Source organism: Lepidothrix coronata, unplaced genomic scaffold, assembly GCF_001604755.1.
Source record: "Lepidothrix coronata isolate B3197 unplaced genomic scaffold, Lepidothrix_coronata-1.0 Scaffold81, whole genome shotgun sequence".
Taxonomy (NCBI): Eukaryota; Metazoa; Chordata; class Aves; order Passeriformes; family Pipridae; genus Lepidothrix; species Lepidothrix coronata.
The window spans coordinates 2,544,935-2,566,215 of record NW_016690261.1 but is presented as its reverse complement, the minus strand read 5'-3'; the positions used below and the strand labels follow the sequence as shown (position 1 = coordinate 2,566,215).

At 36.8% G+C, this 21,281-nt stretch overlaps 1 protein-coding gene across 2 annotated transcripts in view; it reads right to left on the bottom strand.

Moving 5' to 3' along the window:
* Window positions 1–2,654: 2,654 nt before the first annotated feature.
* The window catches only part of LOC108499948 (dolichyl-phosphate beta-glucosyltransferase), a 23,788-nt gene continuing 5,161 nt past the window's right edge, over window positions 2,655–21,281 (bottom strand). The window contains exons 4-10 of one of the 2 annotated variants that reach the window (XM_017820310.1): window positions 20,511–20,579; window positions 19,176–19,268; window positions 17,555–17,668; window positions 16,202–16,261; window positions 13,155–13,306; window positions 5,122–5,207; window positions 2,655–3,931 (exon numbers count right to left, since the gene is read on the bottom strand). In XM_017820310.1, coding sequence (XP_017675799.1) covers window positions 3,819–3,931; window positions 5,122–5,207; window positions 13,155–13,306; window positions 16,202–16,261; window positions 17,555–17,668; window positions 19,176–19,268; window positions 20,511–20,579 — 687 coding nt within the window. In that variant the 3' untranslated portion in view covers window positions 2,655–3,818. The remainder of the gene's footprint in view (window positions 3,932–5,121; window positions 5,208–13,154; window positions 13,307–16,201; window positions 16,262–17,554; window positions 17,669–19,175; window positions 19,269–20,510; window positions 20,580–21,281) is intronic. The other variant, XM_017820311.1, reaches the window with a different exon arrangement.

The window sequence follows — 21,281 nt, the reverse complement described above, 5'->3', positions numbered from 1 at the left end:
GTACTAGCTTTCAGGTGACAAGTCAGTCTTTAAACTTGTGGTGAGTACACAGCTGTGAAAAGGGGAAGCTCTCCTCTTGCTGCTGCATCCTGTGTCTGCTGGACCACTCAGGGAGTCATTTTAGATCACTGAAATGGCAGAAAACTACCTCAGAAGAAAGGAAAAAATAGCAAAAAAGTAGAAGACAGCAGCCTGACATTCTAGTGAGCTGAAGTGGCTTGAGGGAGCCTCTAAGCAACCCAAGAACAGGTGTAGAGGGAGCAGGAACGCTCCTCTTTATGGCTCTGTGCAATTAAACCAGTACATCTGCCTCTGAAATGGTGCTTAGGAGAATTTTCCCTTGATTCTGTGATTGCTGTGCAACAGCTGAGGTATGCTGGGCTTGAAGGAACACAGAGCAGAGCAAAAACCTAAAACCAAGTGTGGGTCTAAACTTCTGTTAGAGCATGTGCCTGGTGGTGTCCTGGCCACCTGTAACAGCCCGTGTGTCTTGCATTTTATAATCTGCAAATACAAGGTAGGAACTGGGTATGTTACCCAGAAGACTTCTGATCAGTACATGAGTGACAGAAGGTGAAGTCAACCATCCTTCTCAGGTCATAGGTTCACTCTCTGACTTTCAGTCTCAGCCCCAGATCAGTCTCCTTTTCTACTTCTTCCCATTCTCCTTCTGTCCCGGTTTACTCATTTTTTTAATTCCAGTTCAGCTTTTATCCCCACTGGAATGGGTCAGGCCACACCTATAGAAGCAAACCACACTGTAGCAGGTGTCCCACAGTTGTCTATCTCTGCTCCCAAAATACTTTTGGGCACCGTGTGGCAGTCAGTGCAGGTCAAGGACTACCCCCAGCAGGCAGTTTAGAAGAAGCAGGGCTGCTTTGAAAGGCAGCTGAGAAGGGACATGTAGGCATACGAATGTGACCTGTGCCATATCTGTCCACCTCAGAGTCAGAGAGCAGACTCTATAGACTATGGAGACACCTACTGACCTTTATCCATGGCTCAAATCCACTGAAAGAATAAGAGAATCCCCTGCCAACAAGTTCTAGCACTCAACTCCACAAAGCTCCGAGACTGTAAATACGGCCTTACTTCTACATCTCTAAGGTAGAAGGAATCAAGTATTTTGTTGGCCTGATATATGCACAGTTGCTAAAGCAGACTGCTCGATGAGAAGAGAGTTACTGGAGAGTTAATCTGCAAAGTTTCGAAAAAAGTTCATGGCACAAATGGCTATAAAATAAACACAAGAAGTTCTACCTCAACATGAGGAAGAACTTCTTTACACTGAGTGTGGCAGAGCACTGGAAGAGGCTGCCCAAGGAGGCCAGAGAGAGTCTCTGGAGATATTCAAAAACCACCCGGATACACTTCTGTGTAATATCATGTAGGCAACCCTGCCCTGGCATGGGGATTGGACCAGATGATCTCCAGAGGTCCCTTCCAGAGGTACCTATCCTGTGATTTTGTGAAATTAATTTAAGAAAACATAATAAATTTAGCACCCTCCTTCCAACCTTTGGCATACATTTCAAAAGCAGAATTTCTTTAAAGACATCACCAGATGTTTACTTATCTTGCAAAAAATAATGCATGGCCTAAGCCTCATAATTTGAAAGAGGTGAGCTACTTTCATTAAAATTTTAAACATGCTCAATTCTAAGGTAAGACGTAGGGAAAATTTTGGGAATCTGCTTTTGAAAACTGGTGGGCAACTTCAATTATGAGCAGAGCTACTACTGTTCAGGTTTGATCACAGAAACCTTACAAAAACTGAGAAGCTGGTATTTTATTCTAGTGATGGCACTGAGGAGTGCCATTACTGATTCTGCAGAAGTGACACAGATGTATCTGGACTAGGCAAGAGAATAAAGCCTGCAAAATCAAACTGATCATGTATTTGTTGAGAATTTATTCCAGCACTTCATAGAAAACTGAGGTAACCCTAACAGCAGCAAAACTGAAGTCAATATTACAAAAAGAATAAGAAAAATCACCAGTGAATTTCCATGTCAAAGTACAACCATATACCATTCATTCTTTACATCTGTTCAAATTTGTAAGACAGACTGGCTTAGTTTGTTGGCAATCCACAACTATTTTGAAAGCACAAATGAAACTAGGTTACTGTACTGTAACATAGTATGACATTACTANCAAACTTGGACAGTGGCAGTGAGGTCCCCAGGACGTAGGTTTGTTTAGAGTGACCTTCTCTTAGATGGATTGCCTTACAGGGCTGACGAGCTCCATCTGCCCGGGGGCTGGGAATCGAACCCGGGTCGCAGCGGTGAGAGTCCTGCACCCTAACCACTAGACCACCAGAGGCCCCCATGCTAAAAATAATGCATGGCCTAAGCCTCATAATTTGAAAGAGGTGAGCTACTTTCATTAAAATTTCAAACATGCTCAATTCTAAGGTAAGATGTGAGGAAAATTTTGGGAATCTGCTTTTGAAAACTGGTGGGCAACTTCAATTATGAGCAGAGCTATTACTGTTTAGGTTTGATCACAGAAATTCACTTTACAAAAAACTGAGAAGCTGGTATTTTATTCTAGTAATGGCATTGAGGAGTTGTGATTGATTCTGCAGAAGTGACAGAGATGTATCTGGACTAGGCAAGAGAATAAAGCCTGCGAAATCAAACTGAATATATTTTTTGAGAATTTATTTCAGCACTTGATAGAAAACTGCGGTAACCCTAACAGGAACAAAATTCAAGTCAATATTACAGAAAGAATAAGAAAAATCACCAGTGAATTTCCATGTCAAAGTACAACCATATACCATTCATTCTTTACATCTGTTGAAATTTGTACATGTTCTGAAAGACAGATTGGCTTTGTTTGTTGGCAATCCACAACTATTTTAAAAGCACAAATGAAACTATGTTACTGTACTGTAACACAGTATTACATTACTGTGAAAGACTCAAGACCCCTCCCTCCCTCTCTGATCTCATTTGAAGTGTGACATCATCAGATTGGCATTGCTAATGTACAGCTCCCCCCCAGTGTATAGTGGGTCTCATTTTTGCATGCTCTGAACTAGCTTTCCATACCCTCTTCACTTCAGACCTGTATATGTTAAGGACTCCTAGCCTTGAGTAGGCAGGAATAATTAGTACACACGAACAAAACACATTTATAAAAGACAACATTTTAAAACTAAATGTGCTTGCTCTTGGACCTTCTACAGTCTGCATATGATCTGCAGTTTGATCTCAGAAAACTATTTCAGCTTCAGACAAAAACATTTGGAATGACAAGAGACTACTGAAAGTCCTGAGAACAACCTTAGGAACATTACTGTTATAACTCAGTAAAATCCATTAATGTTTCCCATAACATTGAATCTAAACATGCATCAGTGTGAACCATGAATGATAATTTCAAGTTGCAATATGGCCTAAAATTTCCAGATATCACAGAAACATATGTTTGTGGTCATTCACAACACAACACTGCACAATGTAGAATAGAGTGCCTCTTTTTAATATGTATATGAAAATTCCAGAAGTGTGATGAGACAAAAGCAGATATATTTATTTGAATTAATTTATAAGACATGTTAAAGCTACTATTTAATAAAATAAAAACCTGATTACCAGGTAAGAAAATCTTTTTTTAAATGCTTTCTCTTTTCAAAATGTACAAATTCCCTGCTGGAAATCTTACAAAACACATATATGCTGCAAAAATGAAACATACAAGAGCAGCAATGAAGAATTACCTCAGTTTTCATCACCACTTCACTTGATTGAAACTGTTCTAATGTTCCATTAAGTATAATAATATATTTGGAAAATGTAAATAACCTAATTACATTTTCTTCTTTCAAGCTTCCAGGCACCAGTCATATATCGCAGTCGTATAAAAAGAAGATCCCTGCCCATCTGCAGCCAGCTCCAAAAGGGAACTAACTTAGAACCTGTGATTAATGAAGAAGAAAATCAGAAGGACATTGTTAGAAAAAAATGAGCATTGGCAAGACACACACTTAAGCAGTCTTGAAACTCTGCATTCTCAGCATGCTCAGTCCCACAACTTAGATCTTAATAAAAATTTATATTTTGAAAGTTATTGCTTTATAATAATTACACTACACCATAAGTGGGAGACTAGTTTGCAAGCAGCACAGTAATTCCACGTATGTGATAAGATGCACAGTCTTTTCCATAACAAGGCTTTGTTCAAATAAATAGGAACCTGAACACCAATAATTAGGCAAATGATCTTTTTATTGACTTTGGAGAAGAACATCACCACCTTGTCTTACAGCAGTAATATGAATGTGCCAATCTTCAGGCAAGTAAGGACCCCATGCCACCAAACCAAGCCTTCTTCCATCTTTGCTAATGTTTGTGATAGGTGCAATGCATGTGTGGAACTGCACTGAAAGGAAGCATTTCTTTTCTAGCAAAGCTGGCTCAGGATGTTCTCTACTTGCACCCTTCATCATCACTGCAGTTCATTGTATTATTGTTGTTCAGGAGTTGTGTTGAGGGGTTAAGAAAAGATAAAAACATGAAAAGGTAAAAAAAAATGGAGGAACTGCATTTGATGGGAAGGAAGTGAGCAGAAGCAAGCAGTACCTCTTAAGCTGGCTCTGCTATGACAAAATATGCATGGAGCTATATTTTCCAGTAACCCAGTGTCAGAGACCTCCCTATGGGTCTGAAAGAACATCACATCTTAAGGGGAGATGGTGCCTTAGAGGAGGCCTTAATAGCTGAGAAATTTGGAAGGCAAGACACAGTGAAATGAAGTTGAATCAATAAGCCATGATGGTCAGACCTCCTGCACAGTATTTTACAATGGTTCTATTTTTCTTAACACATTACAGCAAGAAGACATGCCAAAGTAGTGTTTTGTCCTTGCAGTATAACTACCTACTTTTGCCTCCAGTGGGAGTGCAGAGTTTCTCTCTCTTGTTACCCCTTCACCTACTATTCCTGTAAAAAGCCACGGAAGAAGGCTGGCAAGGACATGAAATTCAAAATTTGTATGGAAAGAAGGCTGTGAGTTATCAAAACTGCGTAAAAAATGGGCACACCCTTGGCTACTTTATTCTGGATTGACATGTAAGGAATCTTACGAGAATATAAAGAATTTGCCTACCTTCTATTTCAGTCCAGTTGACAGCAACTTCTGCTATAGGTATTTTCAAGCGCTGGGCTATATAAAGAAGTTCCACATCAAATGCCCTGAAGAAGAACAGGAAATAGAAAATACAGTCACACTTATTTCCAGAAGAAAGACAGTGGCAATGTTAATTAAATCCCTTGCCTGATTTAATTGGTATCAAGCACATAACTGAACTAATTGTTCAGTTATGCAGTTGATACCAGTGCTCTAGAGGTCAGATGCACAAGGAAGGGAAATTTATTTCCCTGACTGCACATCTCAGAACACAGCCAGTATACAATATTACAACAGTAACAACAATGCTTCACTGCTTCCTGTTTTTGAAGTATAAGGTCATGCTGTGTCCAGACCACTGCTTGCTTTTCATTCTGGCCACTATCATGATTTAAACATTTTTAAAGACCATGAAGACCAAGCAGTCAAACGTACAGAGTCACTCCACATCTCTAGGGGTTTCATCCAAGGGGACAACGATGTGCTGTGGCTTTACGTGGATCTGATGGTTTCTCCTTGTACTTTCTAAGTCAAGAAACTCAAGGCAGCAGCACAGAAGTGAGAAATTACCTAAGTTACTGTGCATAACAGAACCTAAACAACAGTTTTACTTTATCCAGTGACTATTTAAAGCACAACACAGAAACCCTCTTGAGACAGTTATGTTTTTTGCTGGCAAAATTTTTTGCAGGTTGTGCAGCAAAATGAACTGGGGAAGTGATCCTGCTTTAAGTCAGCTGCTCTTTTCTGCTCGCTTTGTCCAAAATATACCTCAATCCTCTCAGTTCTCTGCAGAGGATTGTTTGTGTGTTTCATTCTTGAAACCACATGCTCAAATGGGCCTTGTGGACCTGAAGCACTGAAGCTTTTGATGTTAGACAAGTAGTTTGGCAGTTTGTAATGCTCGTGTAAAAATCAGCATATGAGACTGCCAGTAGTTACTACTGACAAGGGTGAATGCAAATCACAATTACGAAGATTCTGGTGATTTTTGTTAAATTTCTTAGATTTATTGATTGCTAGGTCTTTTTTTGTAGTCTTCAAATGCCACTAGGGATGTTCTTCTTCCTTAAATGAGTTTTAATAACTGGAATTTAGGCTAAACAGGCCCCTATTCCCCCCATTAAGCAGCTTTTTAAAAATATTAGTCTGTATTGGAAGAAACCTGTCAATGGCCTTTCACATGTAATTTCTACTAGATTCAAAACATATCCAAATACAGAGGTTTTGGGTTTTTAGCCCCATAAGACTAAGGTTAAGGAACTGGAAACATTTTAGCCAAGCTGTTGGTAAGATTCCCAGTTTGAAGTCAGTGGAGCAGATGTTCAAGGCCAGCTTACAGAGGGGTCTTGAAAACACGCCTATGAGGCAGTCAAGTTCAATTCAATATTAGTCCACATTTTCTCTCAGTAACTTCATAAGTTTAGATTCTCCTTAAATTCTCATTGCTAAGTCCAAGACAGTTTTCTTTTGAAATGAAAAAAATCTTTTGCTACTGGAGAAAATGTACGCAATAAAATCTCCACATTATTCATTCATGCTGCAAGGGTTGCTTGAATTCAAGTCATTGGTAATTCCATTTAACATTACAGAAAGGGTAGAAAGAGACAGACAGGTGATCAAGAGCAGGCAAAAAGACATACTTTAGCAGGTTGGTAGCCAAGTTCAGAAGTTATTTCCTTCTACTTCAAGCCACCCTCTCCTTTTTAGCAGTGTATTTCTGTAAAACTATTAATGAATGCAACAACAGCAGTCAACTTTGAAATATGCCCTTAGGTATGACATACACATGTAGGTTCCCACTGAAGTGCAGACCACGGCACGCTGGCTTGCTGGTGAAATCACGGGCAAACAGACATCAACCTGAACTTGTGCTCTCCATGTACATTACAGGAGAACTACTGATATCACTGGACAGCATTAAAATATGCAAAGATAACAGATGTTATCTACAGAGACTGCACAATGTGTATGGAGAGTTTAGAGCTACTTTCTAAATCTGATTTTGATCATGACACAGGCCTTTTAATTGTCACCAAAACAGTTACAGGAATAGAGTTTTTTCTTCCTCAGTGACCTGAATCTGCTCCAAGCAGCCTTGCCATTTCACTGCTTTTTTTAAATGGGGGCTGAATATTATTTTATTAATTACACCACAGTCGCTTTTATTGAAGGTATATTATTTAATTTTTTTGCTGACATTTTACATTTGTAAGCCAAAAACCCCATGTATTCACCTTTGAATGCTTATGAATCATGTGTATTAAGACTAAATCTAATTTTGTAAAACTTACTACTTAAATGATTAAAAATCTTAGAAGACAGAATAATTGTCTGCTGAATTAGACTATATGAGTTCCTCTAAAAGTATTAATACATAAAGTATTAGCCTAGTGAACTAGTAGTTATTTGCAATGATTCCTGTGGACAACTGGAATGTCAGTATATACATCACAAAAAACCAACATTAAATAGCTCTGTGAACTACAGTGCTCAAAGTAAAAGATTAAAAGCACAGAAATTAATCAGGTTGAACACTAATATTGTTACATGTGCTTGCCCTTTGCGTAACAGTGAACGTATCCTGAAATTAAAAAAAAAACCTAATCAAAGCTGAAAGGAGAATGACTTTAATAGAATATTACTGGAGTATCTTCTTTCTTCCCTTTCCCCCACCACCTTTCAGTATACCAGAATAGTTAATCAGGGAATACAGACCACAGTGTGTTCAATACAGCATTACACCCACATTGCTGATCACCAGATCCAGATGGTATAGAAGAACCATATAGAAGCTTCCACAGCCAGGATTTAAGGGTGAATATGTTACATGAAGCCTGTCCTAGAGGAGATCACAGCCACATCAGTGGATGAGTTGGTCAGTGCGATTAGCCAGGAAGCCATTTGTGACTAGTTAACATGTGACAAAACCACTCTTTGAAACAGCAAGGTATTACTCACACCATGTACTTCATCCTGCTGCAGAGACTCTAAGTAGGTGCCTCTTGGAACTGGGACATACAGCTCAGAATACCTAAGTTTGGGTCCAGCTTGAATGAATTCAGGTTCCAATCTAAGTTTAGATCCAAAAAATTTAGACACATAAAAACACATGGTGTGAACAATTTCCCCATCTATTTCTAACAGTGGCTCCATTATGTGTTAGTTAACACTAATATGTAATGTAAAATAAAGAAAAATTTCTCCAGGTAGTTGTGTTTTGGTTAAGTTACCATTTAAGACGATGCTGGCTAAAATTAATTTGAACATCAAGTTGGTAGGTGTTTAATTAATTCAGTCCTTTTAAACTGAACCCTTAAAATGCTTGAGTTTACAAAATAACTATCCTGAAAAATTATTCTGTATTTTAAAATTGCACCAGGACTCTTTTCTTTTTTTCTGGTCCTATATTATGTGTTTCAAAAAACAAATTCAGACCTTCAGTCATAAAGTTTTAACTGGAATTCAGAACTTTTGTACACCCAAGATATGTTTTTCCAGTAAACTCTTACTGGGTAGAGAAAACTTCCAATGGTCAAAGAACGAAACAGGATGTCAAGTGGGTTAGTCTGCCAGCACTGCTCTAGTTAAACTGGGGCTTTTGAAAGTCCACATATGTCTGCCAGGAGCAGGACTTTTTACAAGACAAAAGAGACAAAGTCAAAATAGCAAAATGTTTTTGTGTTGATTAGACATTAATAAACAAATTTACTTGCCATGCACAAAGCCAGGAAAAAAATTCATTCCACTGCTTGTGTTAGTCTACAATGCCAAAGAAGTAGGGAAAAAACCCCCGTGGCAATATGAACGCTAATTTTTCTGTAATTTTTATATAGTGACTCACATCTAGAGATAAGTGACAAACTGGAGAAACAAATGCTAATTTTTTATATTGATCTTTCCAGTTTTAAAAGTGAAACAGCATACCTTGTTCAGCGCACAAGGCAACTTTTATAGACAAAAGTAATAGCAACAATTGGATCTAATCAGTGATCTGCTGGCTTGGGTAATATCATTATAAATTGCCACTTCACAAAAGTTTGTTGATCAAACTAGGACTAGAACTATGTTTTGAATTTCCCCTCCTTTTATCATTATTCCAGGTAGGACAGTAATCGCTGCTATGTCTAGTTCTCCTAAGGATGGACATTTTCTGTCTGGAAGGAAATTTTTGTTGTTGTTGTTGTTGTCAGAAGAAAGCAATGATCAAATTTAGGATAGGAAAATTCTGCCAGTGGGACCATTTAATTTTCTAGTATTTCTCCTGTGCATCAAAATTTAACACAGTTACATTTCTCAGGTCAAGACTGCAGATGCAGAACTAGACTTTCTTTTGTAGCCTGAACTGAGTAAATACAACTGTCTCTATTATGTTTTTATAATATTTCTTTTAATTTTAAGTTTTAAATTAAAAAATGTGCTCCATCCATTTCTGAAAAAGAGATTAATAGTGTAATCAGATTCAGAACCTACACCACAAAGCATATGGTCTCTGCTCAAAAGGCTGTTCTCATTTCAAACTAATGTCAAAACATTGCTATTTAGAAAAGTAAATTTCAAGAATGTTTGGTTTATATTCATTTACACACAGCCAGCTCTCCAAAGGACAGTTAAACAAAAAGACAATTTGAACACTCACAAAAAAAAGACAGTTTAGGATTTAGGCATTACTTTTTAATATTGAATATATAAACAGTTTGCAGTAGCTATTAATTTTCAAATGCTTTCTAAACTTTAGTACGCTAGGAAATATGTTGGTCTCTCTTTAATAAGTGTTACATGATCCTTATTGCCATAATGATAAAAGTGTATTTTTCCTTGTATACTTCAGTTTGCTTTCAAATTTCCTAAATAGAAGCAGCTATAAATCAAATTCACCATAGCAAGAAGAAAAATGTGGTCTGTTTTCTAGTACTTTTAACATTAAAGAGATGATTTGCTCATCAATGTGCACTGGAATGGAAAAAGCATGAAGAAAGCATAAAAAAGTGAAGGTCTAAGCAGGTAGGAATTACTAGATAGCCGATTTTATACTGATTTTATATTAACATCATGAGTAAACATGTTTTGCATGAATTTTAGTCTAAATAATTGTTCTGTGCTCACACAAGAATTCACCTAGCACTGTAGTACCCCAAAAAATACAAGCCTGACAAAACTTGAGCAGATAGGACAGATGACCTGGTTTTTGCAGAAGTCTCATGTTCATTCCCTTCAACAGCTCACCACATCAGCTCCAGTGCAGTAGATGAGGAGCCCTTGACAGATTCAAGGACCAGGATGCTCTCAGATGGCTTTTATTCAATTAAATGCTGCTTGTTTGTTGAATATTCTCTAGCACTGTCCTCCATTATGCACTGACCATCCTGAACTGAACTCTTCTTTCAATACCTAACAGAGCTGCACTTAATTTGTGGAATTTTAAGACTCAAAGAGAATCAAATAATTTCTTCACATGTTGAATAGCCCCAGTGCAGAGATGCAGAGGCTGTAACAAACCCAGATTTCAGAGCCTCTTATTCAGTATCAAGATAGTGGTTTCTCTGCAACCCCTTGCTGATGGTCTCAGTATCAATGACCTGCTCTGTGACACAGCTGGGGACCCCACGCTGTTCCAGGTTCCAGCAGAAATACAATACCGACAACTATTTCTTACTCTTATGTTTGCACACTTGTGGTATATACGGAACCATTATGGTACAATATCTAATCACTTTTTATTTTCCTTTTTACACACATGTTATGCAATGGAAACGTATCAGGGGTCAGATTTGTTTAAAATAAAAGCTTTCCATTATTTCTGATTCTTACATTCTGGGCTATTTCTGGTTCTTACATAATTACATAAAAAAGAATCTAATGGAAGTTCTATGGGATGACTATTTGATATCCCTACATAATTTCCACCTACAATTATCCCACTTGTTTGTACAACACTGACATTTCACTTAGGACTATCATTTCCTTTAATTTACCCACTCTTTCCATATACTTATACTTCCCCATGTCCCAGTTTATTTCCAGATCTTATAAATATTAACCGGGAAAGGGACAGTACTCTGTTTTGTGCACTGACAAGTTACACATGCAAAATGACTAGCTGTGAAGCTGGTAAGTAACTTTTGAGTCCTTATTGTAGTTTTTTTTTTCTTCAGCAGTGGGTTTCTCTCCTCTAAGAGGGTTTCAGATTCCACAAAACTCGCCAAAGCTTTTGATCTTGAAACCTCTACTGTTCTGCCAGATTTGGTTAAAATTAGCCAATAAATATGAAAATGAAGGCAGGAAAACACAGAAACTGTTGACAGACGAAGATAAAAACAGACAATATATTTCCTGTTTTAGTGGAAAATTAAACCAAACTAAAAAAACCCAAACCAACTATTGTTGCAAATTTGTGACTTGGAATTATCTGAATAGCTTCTTTATTAGAAGAATTTGACAAATTTGACAAATTCTTTCCTTGACAAACAAACAAACATACTTCATCATTAAGAAGTACATTTCTGATAAATAAGAAAATGCAAAGGGGATTAGTTTTTGCATTACCGTAAATAACAAAGCTAGAATAGAAGGCCAATTTTATAGCAATACATACAAGGCACAATGAATTAAGATATGAAAATCTGGTTTGTTACACATCAATAATATAATTACTATAAAATAAGTTAGCAATATCCTTTTTTCATTGCCTCTATTCCCAGATAATGGGGTACAGCACAATTATTTTTATTCTTTCATTCCTTCAGTGCTAGAGAATTGAAGTGGCAGAAGAAAGCTTATTAAGATTTTTTCTGTAGAAAACACTTTATATAACCAGTGAGTGCAATTACAATCAGAATCTTCAGTTTAAAAAAGAATAAAATTTAAGATTGCATTTTTACAGCTTAAACTGATTATCCTCATTTATTTCTTTCCGTTTTCTTCTTGAAGAGCTTAATTTATTAAAGTGAAGTTAAATAGGGCAATTTTGGGATGTGCACTTCTGGACCTCACATATGTGTTTAACCATGTATTTAGAAAATCCCTGTATGTGAAATTTACAGAACTTTACAGATCAAGTTTGGGTTTGGAGGTAGCAGCACAAACCATACTTCTGACTCACTTACGGTTTCCTTTAGAGTGATAAGCAAACCACTCCAGTAGAAAAGTGATTTTCTGAACGTTGACTGCTCACAGTTACAGATTCCATACAACAGAAGGTCTATGTTCCACACTTGTGTGCCCAAACACTACCTTTGCAATTTCATTCTGGAGGAGCAGTGTAGCTCAACTATCTCTGCCAAACCTCAGCCTAAAACTAGATGTATTGGAATTGACTAGCTACTGTAGGATTGCACACATTTTTGTACAGGAACACTGTTCAGTAATTCTGTTCCCTGCCAGCAAGCAGTAGCCCATGAGAGATCTTCTTGAATGAAGACAACAGTTTGAAAATATTCGATTATACATAATTAAACTATCCTTTTAAGCAACAGTTGGGGTGCAGGAAATTTACAGAAACTGTAGCAATTGTGTGGAAACAGTGTTTTAGTCCCATAACAGTATCATGACTGTATCACTCTCATAAGGGAACTGTTCTAGCTAAATTACAATAAAAGGAGCTCTAAAGTAATTCAAAGATTATGAATCATCTTCTGTTGTCTTAGACATGATATCTATCAGTAGTCCTCTCATCAAATATTTTAGCAAGAAAATAAGTAAAGAATAGGTATTTGCTTTCACTTGAGTCTTGAGCAATTACAAACATAAGATATTGATTCTAGGTAAAATGTTCTGCTTAAGCAGTACTGAATTGTAAAGAATATAGAATTTCTAGCAATTACCAGGATATTTGAACATAACAAGAAATCTAAGCTGTCATGCAAGCAGTACTACAACTGGTTAAACTGAGCAGCTAGGATTTATACACAGACATAACATGCTTCATAGTAGCTGCAATACTAAAATTATTTTTTCAAAACCACGTTCAATTATAAAAAAAACCCCAACAACAAAAAAAAGGAACAATTTACCAGCGTTCTATATGAAGAGTTGAGAAAGTCCGCAAGGCAGCTTCTCTGGTTAGAAGTTTAAATCCGCACTGTGTGTCCCTGATCTCTTTGACACAGAGAAACCAAACAAGGAAGTGGAAGCCGTACATAAGGAGAGTTCGAAAGTAAGAGCGCTGTGGACAAAATGCAGTAAGTTAGATGGTTTCATTTAAGTGATGAGTGAAGTGCTTGAACAGAGCTGTCTTACAGGACAATAATTCTGTTTCGTGACAGCTTTCAAAGTTTGTAAACTGTTTTTGGTTTGTACTGGAACAAAAACAGAACCTATCAATTGTTACAGTGAAACAAAACTACAGCTGAAAGACTTGCCAGCCAAGTGCCCTCTAGGATAGGAAAGTCCAAGTTCTTTTTTCTTCTTTCCCCAATTCACAGCAGCTTTTCACTTGGAATAATGCTTTATTAAGTAAAGCAGGAACCTGCACCTGGATTTCAAATAATGAGTGGGACAGCCACAGCATCTTCTGCATGATTCTTTGGGAATTTCCCAAGGAAAAGTAGAGTAAAGGAGGAAGAGGATGGCATGTTACACGCTCTACTTCACTGGACACTTTTAAGCTATTTTTTCCCTCTGTCTAGTCCTCTTGTTTTTCTAAAAATTGGCTGCACAGATGCAACAAATTCAAAAGCTACCAGGACAGACAATGGACAATAAGCCGGCAGGACTCCATAAAGTGCTACTCTTAAGAATACACATTTAAACTAAACAGGTTCCAGCTGCTAATCCAACAAAAAAATTGAAAAAGTTTTTTATTAAAAAAAAACCCAAATGGGAGCATCTCTTGTTATTTGCCATCCACTTCTTTCATTCAAGACTGAATGATCGCCAGAGTTTGCACACACCATGTTAAGGTACTTAAGAGAATGCAACTGAAGAATGCAACTTTTTGCAGTACACAACGGACCAAGTGAAAACGAAGCCTGCAGTAAAGGGTACTGTGCAAGATAATATTTCATTTTATATTTTCAGCAATGTTACACAGTCATCTCTTTTGTTCTTTTGCTTTCACAGATATATTTTATGTTCCTGGTAAATGTTCTCCCAGCCTGCTCTTCGGTTACACTTTTGTTCTTGACGCAATAATCATATGGATAAGTTTGTCCATGGACTCCAGAGGCTGGAGTCTGGATTTGCAGAGGTCGCTCTTAGTCTTTTATTCAAGACAGTTCCTAAACAACCAGAACTCTGATTTACAAATCACTTCTGAACTCACTGCTGGCCTTAAGCTCAATTTAAGCGATTCTATCTAAGACTGCAAGCCAAGTATCATATAAAATCTTTAGGAGCTATCAATTTAACTGGTAAGCATCTCTGGGTGAAAAGAGATGCCTTCAAACATAACAGTTTAGAACCTCATTTGAAAAATGAGAAGATGTTCAGCTTATTATGTAACAGCCTTTGACTTAAATTAAAATCCATAGCTTGTGCCTTTCAAAAAATGCTCCAGTCCCAGGTTAATGGTGAATCTGGTGTGGCTTCTTTGGCTCTTTTGGCTTTGTGACCAAGAACACAAGGCTGCCACTAATGTCAGAAGGGAAGCGCTGAGAGGCTGCATGATTGTCAGACAGTGACAAAAGACTTCACAAAGAGGAGTTCCTGGATTATGATTATCACTCCTAAGACTATTTATGCATGTAATATGTTGGATTAACTAAAGTACATTAACAATTCTGGAGGCAGAACAGAATTCTTGATGTCTTCAGACTGAATTTAAGGTGAAATTCTGGTCTCAATAAATCCCATACAGCTGCTTATCACAGCTTCATTCTACTGTTTTAGATGCCACTAAGTCCAGAGGGAAATCCCAACATCTAAAAGATTGTTCTGCAACTTTTTTATACCTATTGCACTATACAATAGGTATTTTCTTCCCACTTTAGTAGTCTTTCTGTGTCAGACTAGGGATAGATGCATGACAAAACAAAATGGACTACATATTTTAAACAAATCAGTACTACGTAATCACTTGGTGATTCCTTTATTGAAGTCAGAAATACGGGGAGAAACAGGAAACAAAGGATGGACACATCCTAAAAATTGTACTTTTGTATTAAAAGATAAAAGTCCTGTTCCAATTCCTTTCCCCTATGTAGCAAAACCTTCAAAGATGAAAAGAAATATGAATGCTGTAAAGAAAGTTTATCTACATTCAGAACCTGACCATAAAATGAAGTATTTTTTCTGGGCTCAAATTTCTGAACATTATCAGTGCAACCTGTTTGGAACTTTTGTAACTATTTTAGTAGTTGTGTATACATTTTAAAATTATTTCAAGTATTAAAGATTAGTATAAACAAAGCTTACTCTTGAAAACATTCAGCATGATGAGCACATCCAATGATGCTGAAAACATGAGCCCAGCAATGCGTCTGTTGCAATACAAGTCCCATATCTGTACTTTGTCAACTACTCTCTGCCAAGACATCAGAAAACCAGATGCAAGATAAGGTTGTGTGCCTATGCATCACTGCTTATTCCACAAGAGCCACACACAGAACAGTATGGTCTGTGTGTTCAAAACTCAAAAATTTTACAATGAGTAATACAGAAAAATTACACCAGTTTCCCACGAATTGAGATACTCTTCAAACAGTCGGCTGCTAATTATCCCTAACTCACTTTAAACAAGTTTCAAGATCTGCAGGTCAAGCTCTTGCACTGGAAGGGAATCAGTAATAATGAACTCACCAGTTTCCTTCCACTCTAGTCCCAGTACTGTTACTAGTTACAAACTTTGTCAGGGTTTAGAAGCTCTGCTCGTGACATGCTCTCAACTCAAAAAATTAAATCTATAAATTGGAACACTAACTTAAACCAGTAAAAAGTGTCTGAAATCTAGAACAAATCTTATGTATATGACAGAGCACATCCTACACTTATGACAATCTTTTCCTTATTTTCAGCTTCCATTCTTTTACAAATATTGATTACTTAATTGCAAAATCTGTACAGCAGAAACAAACAATGGAAGTATTTGGGTAATAGTACACAGCAGGAAATGGACACAAACCTTTGCTACCGAGTCCTTCTCCAGATGAGCTCTAGAACCACAGGAAATAGCCATCTGGTTCTGTACAGGAATATAAAATAAAGAGTTATTAATTAAACTAGTATTTTTGGAATCAGTGGAATCTTGTGTTGAGAACCATATAATAAAAAACTTCAAAGCAGTATGCTTTTATGCTTCCTCTAGCTGCACCTCTTTTACTTCTGAATTCTGAGCCTAAATCAGTCTTCTCTACAGTTAACAGATAATCTAAAGTTTATTACAATTTGCATATGGTGCATACAAATTGCTTCAATTTATTCAGGTTTGGTTTAGCTTACATTGTTTATTGTATGCATACAGTGTATGCGCTTAACAGTACAGATAAGCATGCAGCATTCCTAGGAACTGAATGTTTTCTTTAAATATTGTGCAATGAAAGGGTAACAGAATAAAGTACTTGTTGCACTGATGTATCTTCAAACAAATAAAATGACATAGTGTTAGGCAAAAATATAACCTCAAATTAAATCAAGGCGATGAAAACAGAAGGTTTAGCATTATTTTCATGCTACTATTTCTCACATGAAATCTCTCAAATATACTATTTGAGAGTGTGGGACTGATGCTGGAGAAGCAGCAGCTGCTGTTGCCCTGGCAGCAAAGACCATCAGAGTCACACTGCTGCCTGTTGGCTCCTGCACTTGTGCTTCTGCAGTCACAGACCATGATCCTTTCCACAGGCACATCCCTTGCAGCTCTGGCTGGAAGGCTGCATATCACTTCTGGCCTTTGGGAAACTAGCTACAAGTACCTCACTCACCTGTGTTTAAGCAAAAAATAAACCTCAGTTCTTTCAAGTTAAGCTCTCAAAAGAGAATGACTATGCAGGAAGGTGTTCTTGTTCCACAGGTTTTTGAATTTTTACTTACAATAAAAGCTCTTCCAAATACTGTCATTTAACTAAGGACCCTGAGAACACAAAACCTCTTTAAAAGAGGGTGAAATTAAGACGTATCCTTAAAGGTGTACAGGATGACATCAGACAAAATGGAACTACAAAACAGTTAACAAAGAAAACTAAGTAGGCAACACATGGTATTTATACAGAACAGAACAGCTTCAAAGAACTTAAAAGAAGGATAAATAAAACATTCTGTACTGCATTGAAGTAGACACAGTGGATGCAAAGGAGTTAAGAACTCTGTGGAAGCTCCTTCATACAGCCCATTCTTGAGGCTTCTAAGCTTACACGTAGGTCTTCAGACTTACATCTACATCTTCAACTAGACCTCAAAAAACTCAAGTTGAAGAGAATTACAAAGGTCAATCTCTGTGCATGTGTATTAAACTAAAGCCATGAGAATTTATACTCACAGGCCATGGCTGGAGATTTTTTAGACCTTCTTCTACTTTTTCAATATCTGCAAATTTTGTAGCTCCATCTGCATCAGCCATAAGAATTTTTTTCCCCCGAGAACTAAAGACACCCTGCAATGAAAACAGTCAATAAAAATCAACACTTTTGAAACCAGTATTTGTCACAAGCTAGGTGCAAAAGACTCCAAAAACCTAATGTAGTAAGAAGAACAGTGATATCTTACAGATTCAACACAACAGGTGAGTCTTAATATTCTGCTACTAACAATTTACCAATTTATATTATAATAACATCTAGAGAATTCACACACTGCACAATGTCCAGTGACAGACAATGCATGAACACAAAAGGCTAACAATCCTCCTGAAGAGAAGGTTGCAAACTAAAAGCTTTACAACCCAAAATCTGAAAGTCAACAAGTTCCTACAGTCAGCTGTAGAGGGGAGCACAAGAAGCAGTGATTAGCAGCTGCCACTACACTGGATGGCTTTTCTTTGTCATTTGAGCTATGGAAAGGAGGATGCAGTGCTAGTTTTTCCCAACATTGTTTCAAGAGAATTCAAGAGCTATTTCTCAAAACTAATTTAAGATTCAGTTTTAAGTCACAATATCACTACAAAACATTTGTGATGCACAGACAGTTTTGCCATTTTGAAATTTGTCAGACAAATTTCAAAATTTTTGAAGGGGTCCAGACAGGAAAACAATTAGCAGTGGGTTTGACCAAAGTACGCAACCAAGGAGGTGTGAGTTTGGAAAACCCTGTCAAGGAAGTATTGTATACACATCCACTCTACACTCTGCATTGCAAGAGTGTATCACACAGAGAATTTCCTCCTTCTCTTGAAATAAGTATATAGCTTACAAAAGTTCCAGGTGTTCTAATATAATGTTCTCTCCTTTTCCTATATTTACTCATTTTTCATAAAAAAAATAAAATTGACTTATTAAAGACAGAGCTTAAAACACAGAAAAAGACAAGTCACTTTTAACCCACAGATGATACCTCCCTTTTTCATAAAAGTAATCTTAGGAAAAAATATTCCTTCTAAATGTGTAACAGCTATTTTATTTTTAGGACATGATGATTTCAGGATAATGTCTGTGCTGTTTCTGCTATCGAGTGTGGGTGATAACAGTGGGCTTCAGTACACACAAACTTTGCTGGATGAGAATGCTTCTTTATTAGCCATTTTAAAAAACACATCTATGACCTGGAGAGCAAAGTTTGCAAATTTGGCTCTATTTTGTCTACAGAACCTTAGCTTTTATCTGTAACAGTTTGGTTGGGTGTTTTTTATTTGGTTGGCTTTTATAAACACAAGCCTATTCTTAAGTGGAACTAACATAAATACGAAATTCAAGTATTTTTTTCTCTTTGAAATCTCATATAAAAAATTGTCTTCACTACTGATCTTCCTGGCAAGACAATACTGTTTCCAAGATCTCAAATAAGCTTATTTTGAAAAACAGGTTTTGCTTTAATTTATAGAATCTGTACTCAGTTTTCTCATAATCATTTTGTTAATGCATTGAATTCAAAATGTCAATCAGCACAGCTCTGTCTTCTGCATATTTGGTAGTTCAAACAGAGAAGGAGATGAAAGTATCAATTACCATCCTGACTGCTCCTCCTTTCCCTCGATTTTTTACCAAAGAAAGCACTCGCACTTTGTCGCTTCCATATTTCTTGCAGTACTGCATTGCAACCTGATAGACACACAAAAAACCAGCATAAAACAAACCGAGGAATCAAGGTAGAAGTTTACATTTGCTCACCCTTTAAAAGAAAATAAATTAACAGCACAGAGCTATAACCACTTCAGTCGGCACAAATACATTGCCAGTGTTCGCTGGAGTCTGTTCAGGAAAATAAAAACCAATTCAAGGTCAAAACAAGAAGACTGAAGAAACCAGTCATATTCAAAAGAACAGGATACTCCAAACCCCATCCTCCCATCTCTAAAAAACTCAATCCTAATTTAGCTTATACTATTACAGACCTTTCATATTAGCACCAATAGTTAATAAAAGAAATATAATTTTCTACTACAGCCACTTATTTATCACTCGTCTTGCTGCTATTTGTGGTTTTAAACAAAAATTCACATTGATCTAAAATCCCACTCACACTGCAAGGATCTGCAGATTTTATTCCATGCTGTGAGGAAGACAAAGCATGAGTTTTCTCCTCTTAATTTTTTCTAAAGGTTGTCTTGAGTCCTTGTAAGTCCAGAGGCCCGCAGCCATTGTATGCTCAGTTAAAGGAGATGCCAGAAGGAACGCACAGTAAATAAACAGTAAAAAATATTTACGAGCCCTCCTTAACGGACGAGCTTAAGGAAAGTAAATCAAAAAGCAGTACGCATTTTAGTAGCTACCTCAAACATCTTCCAAGCAGTAATAGTAAGAAAAGCCCTCAAGTTAGCAAGCCTTCCTTTCCAGTGATGTACATCAAAGTCAAGCCAGAAGAATACAAAACTATTTTGAAAATACTACTACTGGCACAGGGATTTTTAAATAAAAAATGCCATGAAGGGTGTGAGGAAGAACTATGTCAGATGTTCTGTCAATCACAGTATGAATTGAGTATTTTAAAAGACTTTTTAGCTTTCTAAAGTTCATATTCACATCATAACTATGCATATATAGAGTATTTCATAAGAAATTTCTTGACGTTAGGATTAGAATTCTGAGAATCGCAGCTGCAGGAAAATGGCTGTCACAGTCACCAATCAAGAAAACCAGAATTTGCAAAAGAATTATGTGTATTCATATGCATATGTGACATCCGTGATGCATACAGAACGACAGAAAGTACTCAGAAATATGCACTTCAATTGTCAACTATTCAAGTACCAAAATATAAATGCGAAAAATTGTTATATTCCACAAATGTAGCAAAAAAACCCGACACCCCCGATGCTTGGGAAGGCACTTCATTTTTCTTACCTTTGTAGTTTGATCTTTACTACCATCATTAACCACTATCACTTCATAAGTGAATGAAGGATCTCGTTTCTTGAAAACAAAAACAGAAATAATACATTTAATCCAATTCCTTAAGTAGGCAGTAGGTCTTTCAAACATCATTATTCTTTTCTCCCTAGCAGGTTTTAAATTATTTATGGTTGCCAATGGACACTAACATGATATAGCAAATTTGTTCACATGGCACAATTAAAGAATTTTGCCATATATGATGAACATACCATTACATTGGGTTGTCATGCTACCATCCAGAAATCAAAAATCAATTCAGTTGTAAAAGATGGAACACTCAGAACATCATCACTGTTAAGAAAACCCAAACAGAACAACACCCACAAACTTTCACAATGGGCTTCTTACCCAGAGAACAAACCAAAATGAAGAACAGATACTTATGAAACTTGTTGGAACAAACTAGGATTTAGTTTAGAAAGTTAAATGTATGGTTAATCCTTAGCTTTGTCTTGGAAGGGTAACATTCACATGAAGATTTCTTCATCCCATAGCAGTATATTAAATGTTTACTTAATTTAAAAATACAAAAATGGCACTTGATCTAAAAATAACTAAGAGACCTAAGCGTTACTTCTAGGTGGCCAAGTATTACTGTTTAATGTACACCAACATAACAAAATGACTAGACCACTAACTTATTATACATAATATAATAATAATAATGGCCAGTCTTCGTGAGCGAAGATTTGGGAAAGGTCATTGACCCTTCGAGCCTGC